This window comes from Harpia harpyja, chromosome 13 (assembly GCF_026419915.1).
Source record: "Harpia harpyja isolate bHarHar1 chromosome 13, bHarHar1 primary haplotype, whole genome shotgun sequence".
Classification (NCBI taxonomy): Eukaryota; Metazoa; Chordata; class Aves; order Accipitriformes; family Accipitridae; genus Harpia; species Harpia harpyja.
The window spans coordinates 15547577-15566169 of NC_068952.1; the positions used below are offsets into that span (position 1 = coordinate 15547577).

Below are 18593 nucleotides of genomic sequence, written 5' to 3' on the forward strand. Positions count from 1 at the left end.
CTAAAAGCAAAATATAGATAGACCCTTATAGTAACACACCGCTCCCACCCCTCGAAAAACCCCCTCCACCACTAGATACTAGTATAACACAGCTGCTTCTTGTTAGTTCTGCCCCCACATAAACAAACAACACAGGACAGAAAGTTTATGTCAGTCAAATCTCTGTACAATCCTTCCTCAGCCTGGCTATTCATTTCTCATTCTCTTCTGACCCATGAATAAACAGCATCAGAGGAACAAAATCAGAGGAACACTTCTCCAGAGTATGCTATCAGTTCAGGTTCAGAGTCATTTAGAGCCCGAGTAAAAAAAAACACTTTAAGTCAAACAACCATTTAAAAACTGTTCCTAGAAATTTTTGACACTGTAACAGTAACTACTTCAGAAATGCAGATATTCTAAAATAATATAAATCAATAAACCCAAGAAAAAACAGTGGTAAAAACCACTACTGCAAGAAATGCCTGTGACACAGAAAAAAAAAGTAAAGCAAGTAACATGCTTTAACATTGGTTGAAGAAGGAAAAAAGTACGCTACATTCATTCAAAAAATTCTATTTTGACTCATGAACACTCTGAAATTGATTTTCACACCTTGGAAAAGTGTCTTATTCTTGTTTTGTGTTTACTTTGTTTCATTTTCTTAGATTTCCAGGTTTTTCCTCCTCGCCTTTCAATTTTTTGTTCCACTATTTGAGATTCTTGCATCCTGGCCTTCAGTATAGGTAAGTCTTTGCTGAGTTGTTATCCTCTTAAAACCACTCATCCCTCTTCATTCACTTCTCCCATCCAGCATTCTTTTAAACGCCAATTTTTCCAGCTCTCTCCTCCTTTCATGGAGAGTATTCTTCTGCTTTGCAAATAGGCTGAGAAAGCTTCCAAAGACCAAAGAAGGCACCTTCCCACATTTCTCGCTATAGCCTGAACTTCTGAAAACACAGAACATAGTAAAAACCCCTCACTGTTTATAAATATTTTTATAGATCCTCAAGCAGTCAGAAATCATCACAGACAAGTATTTTTAAAAGTATATCCAGGAAGTGTATCCAGGATTATCTTTTTTTTTGCTCTGAAAGTTTTAAAGACATGGTTTCTAGATCAAAAGGAAGAGAAAAAAACCCTGTAAGGGTGGGACTGAAAACATGTTTTTGGAGATGAAAAATGAACTCCATGGAGTACTAAATTAATCCACTGCACCACCTAGGAGAATATTATATCTTCAGTACACTTTACAAGTTTCAGCTTTTCCCTTCACAACTGTAAAAACATCCTCTGCCTGTGACAGAGTGATAGGATTGCTTTCCTGACTAATCATGAGGGATACTTAAACATTCATAATACAAAACAGGTGCAAGAAATATGCACAGAATTGAACACTTAAAAAATTTAGACTTCACAAGAGTTCAGTTGCTGTTCTGGGAGGTCTAAATCAAGTTAACCAGCCAGTGCCTAAAATAGTTCAACTCTCTTCAGAAGATTTAAGTAGTAAAAAGTAGAACACTATGCCAACAGTATTTGTTTCTAACACCTCCATCATCTAAAAAGAAAATAATCTATTCATTGTGAAAACTGTACCTACAGGGCAATTTCTCTTTCCTTAGTTTAATCCTAACACCTAATAAAAGTTGTTCAATATAACCACATTCGTATATAGTGTTTTCAATCACTGCACATTTATCCAAGACGTAACTAGAGAAGGTAGCTGAACACTAGTGATGCTTTATGGCTGTAACTGAACACCAGGCAGTGTACCTCAAATGGCCGTACACACAGCTACCTTGCAATCTCTGCTAGCAATATGGGTTGCAGGAGCTTTTATTCATTAAGGAGTGGTACTAGATGCACTGGATCAGGGAGGCCAAAACATTTGCATAGCAACTGCTTGCCATACCCATAGTAATAAGCGTCAAAATCTAGGGCATGGGAGAAAGGGAGGCAGTGCATCTGTCAAGTCATCCATTCCACTTTACAGAGGGGGCAACTGTCACGCTACCCCTGGCACAACCCAGAGTAGTCCTTATTATAGTTACCTCTCAATTAAAACCAGCAGCAGCCTTGTTTTCACTAATTGATGAATATTGCTCTGTACTAAAACCACTTTTTTTTTTTTTTAAACTTCAAAGATGTGAACACAAAGTTTATAACAATAGCATCTCTGCATATCCTTAGCTGCTGTAGGAAGGAACTCAGTAACGATGCAGAAACTGAATGAAACCTAACAGAGTTGTAAAAGCTGTATAAATCTATGCCCTTTTGAAAACTAGTGACATGTCTTAGAAGTCAGAGGCACAATATTTGGGAGCAGTACTAATTACAATTAAAGCAAGTTCAAAGCAATGTCCAACTAGCAGATATTCCCAGTCAATTAGCAGTACCACATGAGTTTTTTTAAAAACAAACAAACAAAAAAGCAGCAGGAAGAAAACCTCTGGCAAAATCTCATCAATGATTTTCTTTCAGAGACTGCCTCCTCCCATTCTTGGAACTTGGTTGCATTTCTGTTGCATTCATAAATACAAATCTTGTTCTCAAATGCTTACTGCCTCCTTATATCAGTGTACCCCTATGTAACAGTTAATATGAATTTACAACATGAAGAAATGAGATAACTGTTCTGCTATTGCCAGCTACATATAAGTGAATATGTTTTCAACTTGACATCAATATTTCTTTTCTCTTTGTACTAATCTTAAAAGTAAGACTTATCTTGAACACTAAAAACTGAGCTTCGAAAAGAAACATCTGGAAGGATGTTTCACTGGAAAACATTTAATTATAACAGGTTTATTTCTTTGATCTGTAGATAATGTAACATTTGTTTACTATATTGAGTTTTTATAAGCCAGCATGGAACTGCTACACTTCAAACATTACTGCCAAGCCAAATAAAATGTAATTCACCATAGTCAATGTTTCTGTGCTACTGAATAAAGCCAAATAAAAAATATGCTACCTCCCCATTCATTCCCTCAGACCCTAGAGATCCTTTGTCTTCAAAACAAAGCAGGAAAAAAATACAGTCACTGACACCCCTGCTGGTAACTCACATTAAGGATTTTTAGGTCAAGCTAACGAGTAGTATACCTCTCTCTTTCACTCAGCCACAAGTACCAACATCCAAGAACGACCTTCAAAATGTATTTGCTGAATTCGTCTCCTGTTGTCATATTCTCACACCCTAGCCACTGGAGTCTGTGGGTTTTTATTATCTATTCAGTCCTGTAATAAAGAAGGTCCCATGATTGCGTGCTAGCTCTTCTTCATGCATCGTTCGTCTCTGCTTTATTTTCAAATGCTCATATTTATTTAAATTGTCTTTATTCCTCTGAGTAAGTGTCCAAGTATTAACTCATAAAACACGAGAGTGATCGTAATCTCAAATACCTGAAGCTTGACCTTCCTTTGTAGCAGCTTAAGCTAAAATCCTCTTCCTCTCAAAGGAAGGAAAAAGGCATCCACATTCATTAGGCAGGCTCTATGTTCACCAACAACAATTTGTCTTAATAAAACTCTTCCAGATAATTAAACTACCTAACATCTCGATGTTTTCATCACAAACTGCTTCTTTTCATCAGTACAACTACATACTTAATTTTTATCTTCAACAAAGTCACATCCATACGTGTCTGGCTCAAGAGTACTCCAAGCTGAGACACCACATGCAGATTTCTCCAGCTGCTTGTTCTCCCTAGGCTTGTGCTATTGGTCCTTGCTGAAAGCAGCACACTGACTCAGACAAACCTTTGCATGATCCAGTATGGCTATTCTCAGGTTATGTTCTTGTCCTGGTTTTCTTGCTGCTTTAATGAAGTCTCCAACCATCTTTTAAATCAATTCTTCCATCTTTAAATCACTTCTTCCAGCTCGCCATTAATATTCAAAATATCAGCATATCCAAAGAGTTCATAAGACAATTTGAAGTTCTACCATCGCACAAATCTTGTCATATTCGATAAACTTCACAAAGTAAAAACAGAAACAGTAAATCACTTCCATAAAATCTCTGTACAGATGGCAGAAAAACCTGCCAAGCAACCATACAGGTTTTTTAATCATATTGTTATTTTTTAATACAAGGATCCTAGATTCTTTCATTGTAAAGTATTTTCAGAAAGATGAGTCTAATTCTATAGGATGCTGCTATTCCCTGAAAAATAGTAACTGCCAATTTCTTGTCCCACTGAAGTCAGTGGGAAATTTAATCTTTAAAATTAATGTAAAGAGTTATGAAACTCTCTATCTCCTATTAAGTCTAATTTTTGTCACATGCAACTAAGTTGATGTGACTCAGACTGTTCTTTAGATTTGAGAGAGATGCAACAGTGCTGCTGGTTTCAAAGGCAAAACAAAAAAAGGTTCAAAAACTCAAACCAACATTCCTTGCACAAGACTTCGCATTCATATGGCAAACAGAACTGTTTGAATTAGCGAACATAAAAAACGAACCCAAACCCAAACACCATCACCACCCCCCAAAACCCAAAAAGATTTCTTTGAACCAGCCTACTGCTATAGAATCAATTTATTTAATTGAAACAACACAATTTTGTGGGAAAATCCAAAGTGTGGAGAAAATTTGAATATTAATAGTAAGAATTCGTGAAGAGTAACTGACTGCTGATTGATGACACATGAAACAACATTAAATAGGAGAATTTTCATTTTTATCTTCATGAAGTTTTAACCCTGCATCAAAGCATAACGAATTCTGTCTGTTTCATCTGTCTCTTGCCACTTATATTTTGTACTTCTTTAAGAACAGGTCATGTGTACCCCCCGGACAGAAGGAGATACTGTTCTTCTCTTGCGATGTAAAACACTGGCATATGCTCAGGATAAATCAGTAGGAGTGGCAAAGTAACAGCAATAAGTGGGAAGACTGCAGTGACAAGAAGAGAAGCTACCAGCCAGACCTCAGATGAGAAGATGGGGGAATGGAGAGAAATCTTCCTAGGGACCACACCAGACCAACTGTGACTGAGGTACAGCAGTGACCCAAACCAGTCACGACAGGAAAGATCCACGTGCAAGGACATGATAGGCCAGCAGAGGGTTGGTTTTTTTTAATTCTATGCAGTCGTTTGATTGCTTGTACAAAGTACCACCAAAAACGTAAATAATCTTAATGAACAAAGCAGCTTCCAGCCAGAAATTGTTCCTCAATGATATGTGCAGCTGGGAACTTTACGAAAAGCTTTATCTTGGACAGTACAATCCATCTCCTGATGGAGGCAGCAAACGGAGGCAAGCACATTTAAACAAAGTCATGTAGTTCCCTCTCTTCATATACAAACAGCAAACAATGAGGGAGAAGTCACTGAATCCTCCTTTCCCCTAATCCATGCCCAAAAGATGCTAAAGGGAATGCAAAATGCTCTCCAAAAGAAGGGACTGTACAGTGAATGGGACAGATACAGGCAACAAAATTTTTTGTACTATTCTGTATCCCAGTCTCAAGCTAGACACTGTCAGCATTTAGTTATAAATCCACACAAGACCTCTAGGAAGTAGGTTAGCACCTTCAACATTTCAGAAGTGTCCAAAACAAGGCACAGAGAAGTTAAATGAAAACACAATGCCTCTTTTAATAACTTCTGTTTACCTGATCCCATATGTTCTAAAAATACATAATTGTAGGCTTGCCAAATTGAACATGAGGAAGATCAAACTGATAACATAAGATAATGACCCAACTGATGTGCAGATTCCTTCATTTGAAAAAGAAATAAACCTTAATAGTAATTACACCTGCTCCATGATTAATTGCAGCTGTCCAATGAATTGTTCTCGATATGCACAGTCTGTAAGCGTATGTACACTCTCATTAAAGTACAGATTTTTCCAGTGCACAAATGTGAAAGATTTCTGGAAACTAACGAGTTCAGAACTGTGACTGAAAGCTCCAGTCATACTAGTGCTATTCTACTGTACTAATAACAACTAGATTCTAGGTCTATGCACATCACACAGCCTTTGAAATCCAGCATCAACCATGTTAACTGATTCTCACAAGATAAAAACAAGAGCTGAAGTCTTAACATCTGTTTTTCTTGGCAAACCAATCTGAAAGTGCATGCATTTGGGAGGTTTTTTTAATCATCATAAGTAATCTACAACCAGATGAATTAAAGGTGCTGCCTTGTTTTTTGGGCAAATCATGCTTAGGGTCCCTGTAACTTCTCTTTACTTTAAAACACCCAAAGGAAGAGGTTAAAGCATTAAAGGAGTTAAGAGGTCTGTGTGCAGATGCAGGGCTGTGATCTTGTTGGGATCATGGAGACAAGATAGGGTAGCTGACATGTTTGGAGTGTTGCAATGGAGGGATACAGACTCTTCAGGAAGAACAGGTGAGGAAGATGAGAAGATGGAGTTGCCCTCTATGTGAGAGAACAGCCAGAATGCATGGTCTGCCTGCGGATGGATGATGAGCCAGCTAGGAGCTCCTGGGTAAGGACTAAGAGCAGACCAGTACGGGTGACACTGCAGTGGGTGTCTGCTATAGGCTGCCAAACCAGGAAGAACAAGTGGATGAGGCCTTCTGCAGACAGCTAGAAGTAGCCTTGTATTTTCAGGCCCTGGTCCTCATGGGGGACTTCAACCACTCTGGTATCTGCTGGAGGACCAACACAGCACAGCATAAGCAATCCAGGGCATTCCTGGAGAGCACTGATGACAACTTGCTGACAAAAGCAATAGAGGAGACAACAAGGAGAGGTGCTGTGCTGGACCTCATGCTCACCAACAAGGAATGGCTCACTGAGGATGTGAAGGTCAAAGGCAGCCTTGGCTGCAGTGACCATGAGATGGTGGAGTTCAGGATCCTGAGAGAAGGGAGCAGGGCAAAACGCAAGATAACAACCCTCAATTTCATGAGAGCAGATTTTGGCCGCTTTCTGGATCTGCTTGGTAGAGTCCTGCAGGATAAGGCCCTGGAGGGAGCAGGGCCCAAGAAAGCTTGTTGATATTCAAGGAGCGCTTCCTGCAAGCTCAAGAGCAGTCCATCCCAACAAGCTAGAAGTCAGGCAAACATGCCAGGAGGCGTGCATGGATGAAGAATGAGCTTGTGGCAAAACTCTAACATAGAAAGGGACTATACGGAGGGTGGAAGCAGGGACAGGTAACCTGGGAGGGAAACAGAGACACTGTCCAAGCAAGCAGAGATGCAGTCAGGGAAGCCAAAGCCCACCTGGAGATGAATCTGGCTGAGGTAAGGCTGAGGTACTGAATGTTGTCTTCATCTCAGTCTTTACTAGTAAGGCCCCTGGTTTGGAATAACACGGGCCCAAGCTTTCTTTCTCTAGTATGCCCAGAAGCTTACCTTCTTGGACTCTGTTCAGTATAAAGTGCAAGTGTACAGAACATGTTATCTAAATTGTATATAAAAACTGTTCAAAGTTTCAATCAGTTATTTCCAATCCAAGTAAAAGTCATGTTTATAATATTTAACCCTTTATTTGCAATAACAGTCTTAAAAACTTGAGTAATTTACATCAAAATTTTGATGGTTTACACAAGACCATCTACCACAATAAAAGCTATGGATGTTATACCCACAAATCTATGCAGGCAAGAATTAACCAGGTGCAGACTGATGGAAATAAAAATTCTGCACATCTTCATGAAGAGGCCCCAATCACTGTCAGGATCAAAGAATCATTAAAAAATAAAGGGGAAACTGGCAGGAATCCCAAGTGATCATCAGTCCATCTCCCAGGCCCAGAAAAAAAAAATCTTGATATACATGATGGCAGATCCACTATTTCTAAGTGCTGAACATTAACGCATCCTTAATGTTAGAAAGTAGTTGCCAATATTTAAGCTCATATTTGACTTTGCTAATGAACTAATGGAGAAAAGTATACCTTTCAGACATCAGCTATCAATAGCTTCCATTTTCCAAGACTAAGTATATCTGTAGAGATGTCTTGAAGGCTACAGCCAATTTTTGTCCTGGCCTTTCCAGTCTCCTCTCTTCACACTCTTGCTTCAGTATGTTTATTCTCGCTTTGCATTCAGTAAAGAACTCCTAATTTGTCCAAGCTGGTGTGTTATTACACTTTCTATCCAATCTGTGTTAGGTTGATTTATACTTCTGGAGTTACCATTTCTTTGAAGAACTACCAGGTCTCCATAATTACTTTTCCTACTTACGGCTCATTTCCATGTGATCTCTTTCTATGAACTCTAAATTTAAATAAACCATGAGCTTTATTAATGTTTGGAGGTCTTTGATTAACTCTTGAACCTAACAACTGTTTTGCTCAAGACACTCAGGCTTATTGCAACTGCATAGAATCAGACAAACTGAAGACTGAAAGCTTTCATAAATATCAGGACTCAAAACACACTCTTTTATATAGGTGTCTTCTTTACCGTAGTTTTAAGAGACCCAGTTAAGACTGTTGTCTATGAGACTAAACATTTCTACAAAAACACAGACACGAAAAGAGAAAGCAGATCATGTCCCTACCTGCATGGCTTACAAATACCACTATGAGTCAAACCAGTACACTGAAATTACTAATCGCAAGTACAGGTTATTGAATAAAACATTTCTGAATTAATTACAGCTTAATTCTGAATTTCTCAATTATTCTGAACAGATGGAATACATACTGCAGGAGTTCCAACCTAAAGAGGCAGAAGGTCAAAACAACATTCGATTCTCTGATAAGGATACCTCACAATCTTCCCAAATACTTTAAGTTCCTTGGCAACTGCCAAAAGTCAAGAAGTTTCACAAACGTAAAGGCTTCCCTAGTTATAAATTTTGATACACTTCCAGAATTCTCTACATAAAGTTCTGGACGAGCTCTTCCTTTCACCTGATCAGCTAAAAAACCTAGATCTTAAAACAAAAGAAGCCAGAAATATTTCATCATTCAAGAAGGCCAGTAGAAGATTTCTGCATTTTCTTGAGGATTACAAACGTGACTCCCTCCCCCTCTCCCTGTCCCCCATTCCAGTTTGGATGATGGAGCGAAGTAGAAATTGCACTCATAAAGGAAACACTAAGCATAGAAAAGATTTTTCTTTGTTTTATTCAAGTCAATGCATTTTCTTATGATGCAGAACTACTCCTTGAAGAATATCATCAGTTCCGTAAGAGTTACAGAACAACAGTACTCCTCCTAGATAATTCTTGAAAAGAATTCTTCTATAAAACATGTAAACTGTAAGATTATTTTATCCTCATGCACATTCATATTCCTACATAAACTGAGCCACAGTTATCACACTGGGGAGGAAAAGACATGTTTTCACATAATGCAAAGGTCTGAAGTTAAACATAACACATTTGCATCCACTGTCAAAAAACATTCCTTGTCAATCTCAGCATTTTGAAAACCAGGCCATGTTTGGACAAGCACTCCATGCTGAACTCTTTTTGAATGATCTTTCTATAAATCAACATTTGGCTTGCAACAGATGAAGCGATTACATAACTCTGAAACATAACTGAAATGTACCTTCAAGATTCATTACATTTGGTACTGCCACATAAGCTTTACGTCTGAATAATTCCAACTTTCCTGTTCAAGCCTTGACAACATATGAACACTGAAATAAAAAAACAGGCAATGAACTTAGTCAGCTTCTGACTTATGTGACTGAACAAATGAAATGAAATTACTGAATTCCATTTTCATAAGATATTGGCCTTGTATTGCTGGAAAAACCTAAATTTTATTGAGTTTTGTACAGGCTTACTCTTTTTAGTAGGGATTTTTGGTTTGGTTTTATATCAAAGAGGAAGATAAATTCTCTACTGTGTCACGGAAATATAGTGCAAACAGTTTCAAACACTGCCAGATCACTGTCTCTTCAAGTAAGCCTTCAGAGAAACAGTGCTTTAACAAATAGTCCCATAACATAATTTTCTACAGTTCAATGAGCCTTAGCAGCAGCTTTGCAAGTCCCGTCTTATATTGATAAAAAGGAAACTGAAACCATGCATCCAACAACCCCTGAAAGTCACAGTACTTTGCTCTTTGTACTATTTACAGGAGGTGTATGCTACGTGTTGAACTACCTGGCATTAGTGATTTAGAGGTACAACATCAAACACTACCATCTCCTTTTTTGCATGTCTTTATCACCCTACAGTACTTCTTCCAACTGTTTTGTTATTTAACTAGCAACAGATAGTTCAGTGTTTCAGTCATACACCAAATTTGATTAAGTACTAAACAAAGACTTTGCACAACCTTGATTCACAACTCATAAAAACAAAGCCCAAAACAAATGCTAGAGACCAAACATCACTGAACTGTTATGATACAACTGACATTTTTTTGAAGAATGTCATACTCTGGCAGCACCAGTCTCTCCCTGGTGCAGTACCAATTGCAGCAGTAGCTCCTAGTATCTGCTCAAAACTGACGAAAAATCATGTTAAAGCCCTGAGAATATCTCCTGCCTCAGGACTATGGAAAAGAAAACTCCATACATCTATGCATAAAATCATGTTAGCAACACTGGATTAATTAAACAGATCAACCTTCGGGCTCTTTCAGAACTAACCCTCCATTAGTATTTTTTTTTCCAGGTCACTAAAAAGAAGGCAGTGGCTTTATATGTTTCGGGAGTTTCAGGAGTTTCGTGAGACACCAGGGCTGCAAAGGTAATTTGATGATGGCAATCTTTTTCCCACACAGATACAGCAGCTCACAGGTGTAAGCACTTGCATGCATACAGGTGCGTGGACTGCTTTTCAGAGCAGAAAAGACTGGACATGATCATCCCACACCCTGCGACAACCTTCACTGTAACCAGTCGTCATCCAAATCCAGATTCAATTGGCTGAAACCCTTTACAGGTAAAGGTGACAGTAACAGCTCTAGAGGGACTTCACTCATTTCCCTGTCCTATGTTTCCTGTAAGGTCATGATTTTAAAGGAAAATAATATACTGGAAAAGATACACTAACAAACCAAAACAAAACCACACACACCCCACCACACAGTTTACAGCAGGAACGTGTACCTAGACAGCTTGCCAACTAAGGCAGACTAACAGAGGTCATCATGTACAATATGGCTTTGTTGGAGGGTTGCTCATGAAAAACAGGCAATAAAAATAGGTAACTTATTACCATGATAGCTTAAAAATCAAACACAGTGAACCGCCTACCATAAACCAAAGGAATGGTATATGGGGAATGAAGAAATTTGTGATTCCAAACCAATAGCAAGCTGTTCTCCAGAATTTTTCAGAAGAAAACAGTATAAAGCCCATCGCAACTTATACAGCAAACTGACAGGAAGCTGCTGGTGTAGCAGGAAAAGCAAATGAATTAACATCTAAATATGTAGGTAAGTAGCAAGTCTCTATCTACAATACTGTTGGTGCTTGGAGTTCAGCTTTGCCTCAGATTTGCTCTGTGATTTTGGGCAAGTCACATAGATCTCTGTGTAGATATGTTTATATAAAGATATTTGCTCTCAAAGCACTTTAATCTCCAGAGATGAAACATTATATGAAATGTAAATGTTGATATTTACAGCTTACAGCCCTCTAATAACAGCTGAAACGTGCATTCCACATTCATCATCTGAAAAGCAGTCTTCATACATGTTTTGACAATGTGTGAACATTCAGCATCAACTCACTGTGTTCTCTGGCTGTGAAGTATGACCAAAAAAAATCCAACAAAAACCCCACAGTAAAAAAAAAAAACAAAACAACCAAACAAAAAACCCAAACAACCCCCAAAAACTTACTTGCAGAAGTGTTCCATGAATATTATTCTGTCGTATGCAAGGACTGGTAGAGTCTGGAAGCCCCTCCAGCAAGGACAGCACTGTATGTGGTACTTCATTTACCATAACAAATGGAACAAGGGCCCGACCTGACATCTCACGTGAACGGTACACAGGAGAGTGCCCACACCTAGAAAAAGGAGAAATACCTATTTTTTGTCATCCAGCTGTAACCCACTGCTGTGGCTAAAAAAAACCAAAGGATAATGCAATGAAAACTAAAACACATTTCCCACAAATCAAATGTACAGTCTTTCTTCTCAGTAGTGCAAGAGCATTTGCCCCGAAACATGTCATACTAGAGCCATGCTGGAGCCTTTTTTTTCCTTCAGAAGTTCCTGTGTTTACATAAAGTAAAAAAAAAAAAAAAGAAGAAAAAAAGAAAAGATGCAATTATGCCATGAAGCAGGTAAGTATATGGTCCTGTTCCATCTTTCTTGATGTTTATGTTACTTACTATACAGCAATCATACTCAAAAGTATTATGAGTTTGACTTAAAACTATTAAACACCATACTTGTAATCGGATGTTTCCATAATAACACAACATGGTGTCTAATGGAATTTTAGGCCATATCTCCCACTGGTTTTTAGAACATATTTAAAGGCAGGAAGTAAAAGACACATTGGAAAATAATCTTCTATTATTTATAATTAGTATCTCAAAAATAAATACTTTTTATTTATTAAAAATTAACTGATAAGACTCAAGACTGCATATAAAACACAGGCCAAAAAGAACCTTTCATCTTTTAATGTTATTAAGGTTTCAACTGGCTATAAATTTAGAATATACAGACAATTAACTATTCAGCTATATTAACCAGCTGTATACTACTTCAGTAGCATGTATACTGAGTTGAAGTGAACAAAATTCTTCTGTCAACTAAAAGTAGGTTAGGCTAAATCTTTCAAAGCCAGTAATTCTTGCACGTGTCAATTTTTGTAAGGCAGGTACAATTCAGCCACCTGGAATTTCAGACAACTGAGAAAGATACCACAGGGTTTAGAAACAAATGGCCAAATGACTTCAGTGATGTAAAATGCAGTATGGCGGAAGTTATGCTCTGATACCTCCCAGCTGATTGTGATGACCCAGAGAGATGGCCCTTCCCTCCTCCTACCCTCTCATCCTTTTCCTGAACTGCTTCTCACATATTTTCAGCTTACAAAATCACACGTAGTTGAGATTATCCCCTGCCAAAATGGACAAACCACTTTTGAGCTCTCGCAAACAAGCCCTGCAGGGTCATGCCTGCATATTTAAAAAATGAAATGAAATTAAAAGGTATTCTAAGGTTTCATATATCTCTAGCAAATTTAAATCAATACTCAAAGTAGTTGTTTACTTTAGTTCACATCAAAGAAATACAGAAAACACTTTCCATCTTGAACTAGCAACTGAATTAATAGGGTTTTGAACACAAGACAGTAAACAGACTTAATTGAAATAGCGTTAACAGTTCTGACATTTCAGTCATGTTAGGCCATGGTATGCCTGAAAAACACAGACCCTGTTCAGAGGAAGTAGAGAGCTATGGTACCCCTGAATGACAGGCTTTTGTGGGAATTTTCATTTTCGCAGTATGGCAGCATGTTCTCTCCTCCATCTCCCCATGTCTTCCCTCATAGGGAATGATTTTTAGAAAGATCATTGCATTTCCTTTTCAAAAACTGGCTGTCCTTCACAACAGGATGCAAAAGCAGAGCAGTCACAACTGGAGGCTCTTCCATACGGAAAAGCTTTAATTCTGTACTGACAAAGTGCAAGAAGAAAGTCAGCCTAGCTCTTAATAAAAAGCTTCATTTTTTTTAAACAAAAATGTTTTAAATCTACTGCACAGTAAACTTAAACCTGAGAAGTGATTTGTCTGCAACCATTTCTTTATTTTTGCTAATCATGTTCTCTTAACCAAGAGATTCTCACATGTTGATGTTCTTTCCAAACACAAGCAACACTGATACTGTAATGAACGTCTAGTTTTTAAGTAGCTATAACTGTATACTCAGGAATGTTCTTTATTTTGTTCATGACCTTTTACAAATCCCAAGGAATCTGACATGTCTTCAGAAGGAAGAGTGGACAAATGGGTAAAATGCCAGGGTTTCCTCTAACTTGTGCAAGGGTACTTTCCAACACTACATGCTTCATAGGGGGTTTTCTCCTCGAACACAATGCAATGAATTAGAATGGAATTCTGTAGGTTTTTTCTTAGTAATAAAAAACGGAGTTGAGAACAATTTTTAGATAAACCGACTCTAACTTTGTTGTCTTCTAAAAACTGAATTAAAGACTTACAACACATGCATATATGTATATGGAGATGCAGTATTTTACGTATCAAATTTTGTTCCATGCTGTTATTTTATCAAATTTATTATGGAAACAGAAGTGACTGCTCTATATTTAGAAAGAAGAAAATAATTTCATATTACAGGCAAAATTGTCTCAGCTGCCTAGTCTGGGTCCACAACAGAGGCTGCCACCTCAGCATTTACACTTGAAGGTCCATAAGGCAAAAGTGCAATTCTCAAAACTACCAACAAGTCTAATCTTCATCTCTCCTCATGCCCCAAATTAATGTTCTCTATAAGAACCTCTGCAGCTGAGTATTACCCCACACAGAGGCCTAACTGGGACCCTCAAATTAGGTTCTGTTTTGCACTTTGAGGATCCTAAATCAGGAGGCAATAACACCCCACCCCCCACCCCCGCCCCAGCAAACACCTGAGCAAACACACAGGTGCCCAGCGGGTGGAGAAATTGCCCAGGATGCAGGGGACCCGGTTCTGCAACTTTCTGTGCCTGAGGGAAACGCAAACCCACAGCTACTACTTGCCCAAAGGGCAACCCAGCCACCAACCTGCTACTGTACTACACACCTGCTGTACATTAATGCAAACTTCTCACACTACAGATTGCTACATAGGGCACAGTGTAGTCACAGGAACTGACATCTTAGTGGAAACCCTCAGAAGAGCACTCCTACGAAGTCATTGCTAAGGAACAAAAGTGTCACAAAGTTTAAGAACAATAAAGTATCTGCTTGATAGGAACACGTATGGGAACACAAGGAAGGTATTTCACATTGGCAAATAGCTTCACAAATCTGAGAGGGGTTAACATTCCGACTGTTTCTTCTCCCACCCACCCCCCTTTTTTTATGAAATTTATTTATTTTTTTAAATCTCATAATACTCAAAAGAAAATTGGTCACAGCCCCAAGAAACAGTACTGATAACATTTCAAATACACTCCTCCTTTCACATACACATGTAAGATATCATACCAAGTCACCACTAGTGACCTATCCCTGAACTTCTGCATACCCTGAAGGCACTTATGTGTATATCTCTCATGTTTTGAAGGAACTTGGCTTCGTTCCTGAATTATGCAAGAAGTTTGAGAACAATGTCAAAATATACACTACTTTTTCCATAACCTGTAACAGCACCCCAGATTGAGAACAGGCAGTTTTGATTTTTACTAGATCCCACTTAATATAATCTCTTACCTGTAAATAAAACTAAACAGGATCAATTGTCAAAAAGCTAGAGGAAGAGTGAATGCAAATAAAATAACTGAGTAACACAAAACAATCTAACCCAATGTAGCAATTTTTTGTTTATTGTTATACCAGCTTCCAAGATCGACTATACACCTTAACACTGAGTCCACCACCTGTATTCTTAAATATTTATTTTATCTAGGATTTAGCAACTACTATGGGAAGCAACATCACAAGCTATATCAAGAAAAATCCTTACACAATTACGGCAATCACTGTAACTCAGTTTGTACCTGCAGCAAAACCTAGCAGCTTAAGGAAAGAAGTATTTGAAGGCTATGAAATTATTCTGGCTACTCTTCCTGCAGCAGTTTAACAAACTGCCATCCCTGAGATTAGTTTCACTTATGTGGTAGCAGTTGCCTTGCTAAGACATTGGCAGAAAGGAACAGGACCTCCAACCTTGGCCACTTCACCATCCAGACTCTGAGCTTCACCTGCCAACAACATGACTAAAATCTGCCACAGGCTGCCTCTTCTCGTCTTCTCTGCAGGCAAGTACAAGCAATGGAGTCTTGCATCCGTTAGGGCAGCGTGTATGTATGTGCAAACCTGTATTTAAAACTGTTTCATTTTCTTTGATTTGAAAAATACTTGGGGGGGGGGGGGGGAAGAATTGTTTTCAGTATGTGACACTTTCTTTAGATGCAGATCGTATATAAATAGACTTTAAAATCTAAGCAATATCTAAAATGTTGTCATATGTAAAAAAATACAGTATGTGAACCTAATTTTATTATATCTCAAGGTACCAATGAGCAATGAAACCTGCAAAATCCTCATGTGATTACCCTTCTATTAAATCCTGAGGGCTATTAACAACTGTTGAAGTAGTATTCCACATTGAACTCAGTACTGTTTATCTAGGTGCACGAGGTATTGGATGTAAACATGTTTACTTCAAACAGTCCATGATCAAGAACAAAAAGTCAATAAATCTGAGGTTTCACTTTGTGTAACTGTAGATTCAATGCATTTCCACTGCTCCATTCCAGCTTTAATACTTAGATCCTGAATAACCCTCCTGACATAATTTATGACCAACTCTCATAAGGCACAGAGATTCCATACTCCTCTGCACATATCAAAGTATCTAATTTATTACTCTGCCTACAAACAAAAAAGCATTAGCTGTAAATAAAAACAGCTTAAACTTAAAAAACAAACAAACCAACAAAAAACCCTGCAGGTGTTTCCTATGTGCTTATTTTTCTCCCTTTCTTATTACTCCCCCTCAACAGACCTTATATTACCCAAGTGAACAAACCAAATAAGGATTACCTTCTATATGAAGGTCACAGAAACAAATGAGTAGAATGAATTTGAAAAATCACACCTGTAGCTGAAAATATGTCTATTGTATTAAGTAATACCTACCGTTGTTAGAAGAAGGATTAACAAGGAGAAAAATACCTATTTTCCAGGTTTACTGGATGTTGTCAGAGTGATCTGTGCATTACTAATTATGTCACTGCTTGTTAATAATACAGTTCCTGCAGTCCTATAGACAGTATTGCAGCATCACAGTTTTGTTTTCAGCTAAAATACATTAACATCCATTGCCTTCACAAATTGTTGGAAGAGAGAATTGGGAATAGAAGCTGTGAAAATGGAAATGAAACAACAGGAGAACAGGCTGAAGAACGAGGAAGGGAACATTCTGCAGAAGGTGCCTCTGATCTTGTAAGTCAAACCAAGTATCCTACCACCATCACAAAAAGAGTTTGGGAGAAGAGGGCAGCATGAGGCAGGAAAGGCACACTTGCAATTCAAACAAACCAACTCTGCCTGCTAGTTAAAACATTTTAACAGCCTCCAGGGATTTTAAAAGACAAAACTGATTAAAAATAAATGAATAAGTAAAAATCAAATAGATGGTATCCTTAAAACCCTGGAGCTAGTTATGCCACAAGGTCCTAACAAATGCACTGGAAAGAAAAAGTTGTAATAAGGCTTCTGTCTGATTCTATACAGACACAGTAAGTTGTATGAGAAAGATGTTTTCTCTTTCCTCTGCCATGCAGCTATAGTTCAAGTCATGTAATCAGTTCTAAAGCAAGAATTAAAAACATGAAATTACATTAGGGGAAAACATAGATAGGGATCACAGAGAAAAGTATTTAGCAACAGATCCAGTTCCTATTAGAAAGAGTTTGGTTATTAAGATTCAAGAGCATTGTACTGTCTGTATTAAGTGAAATAACTGGGGAGAAAAAAAAAAAAAAAAAAAGACTCTCTTTCGAAAAAAATTAATCATGATTATATACTAGCTCATTTTTTTCCCTTCAAGTTCTCTGAGATATTAAATTTAGCTTTCAAATGCAGTATTACAGGTTTCCAAGCGAAGAGAGGTCCAAAAATAGCATTAAAAAAATACACTCATGCTTCCACACAATTGACATAAATTGGACTTCCATATTGGGGACAGATCAGCGGGACAGTACCCGATCATTAACGTAAGAGTAAGGTTTCCTGGGATATGAGTAGTGATTTGCTATACATGTACGTAGTGTTCCTTTTATTCATTTATTGATTTGCCTGGTTTGTGTTTTTCTTTTAAGGAAACAACTATTTTCCATGTCATTAGATTTCTGTGTTCCTTAGCAATTAAAGTATCCAAAGCATTTAATTTTTAAAACTTATTTCACTGTGGAAACCTGTAATTGACCTGAAGACACTTTTTTGTTCTTAATCTGAAATTAAGAATCAAAAAAACCCCAGAATAATCTGAGTTTTGATATAGCATCTCAGTATTTACCCGACAAGTAGAAAAACATTACAAAAGTATCAACAGTTTGCTGGAGGTTTTAGATCCACAATCAACACATGAATGTAGTCCAGAAAATGTCTGAACATAACCATGGACAGAAACAGATCAAGTGTAATTTCAGGTTACTTATGCAGTACTAAACCTGTAGATTCACATCTATTTCCTTTAAAGTGAAGTCAACAGTTGCCCAAACTTCCAGTCTCTTTATGCATTGCATTAAGTATTTTATTCTTCAAACTCGGGCAATTAAGATAAAACCTTATGTATTTGTAAGGGCAGCGTTTTCCACACAAGCACTTAATGAATCAGAGTAGCTGTAAATACTGCAGGAACTATGTAAGCAAAGTGCAGACTTCTATTTGTGAAAGCTGTCCACAAGCTATGCCAGGAGTTGTTTCTCCGTATGTTTTCAAGGGCTTTCTAGGAAGAAATTACAGACATTTCTTTCTTCTTGTCACCAAGACCTAGGTTATTGTAAAAAGTGGCCAACTG

At 37.8% G+C, this 18593-nt stretch overlaps 1 protein-coding gene across 4 annotated transcripts in view; it reads right to left on the bottom strand.

Annotated features, from left to right (window-relative positions):
* THADA (THADA armadillo repeat containing) overlaps nucleotides 1-18593 on the bottom strand; it is a 171908-nt gene that overhangs the window by 81580 nt on the left and 71735 nt on the right. For all 4 annotated transcript variants that reach the window (XM_052805700.1, XM_052805699.1, XM_052805701.1 and 1 more), the window contains one exon: nucleotides 11724-11892. In XM_052805700.1, the coding sequence (XP_052661660.1) occupies nucleotides 11724-11892 (169 nt within the window). The remainder of the gene's footprint in view (nucleotides 1-11723; nucleotides 11893-18593) is intronic.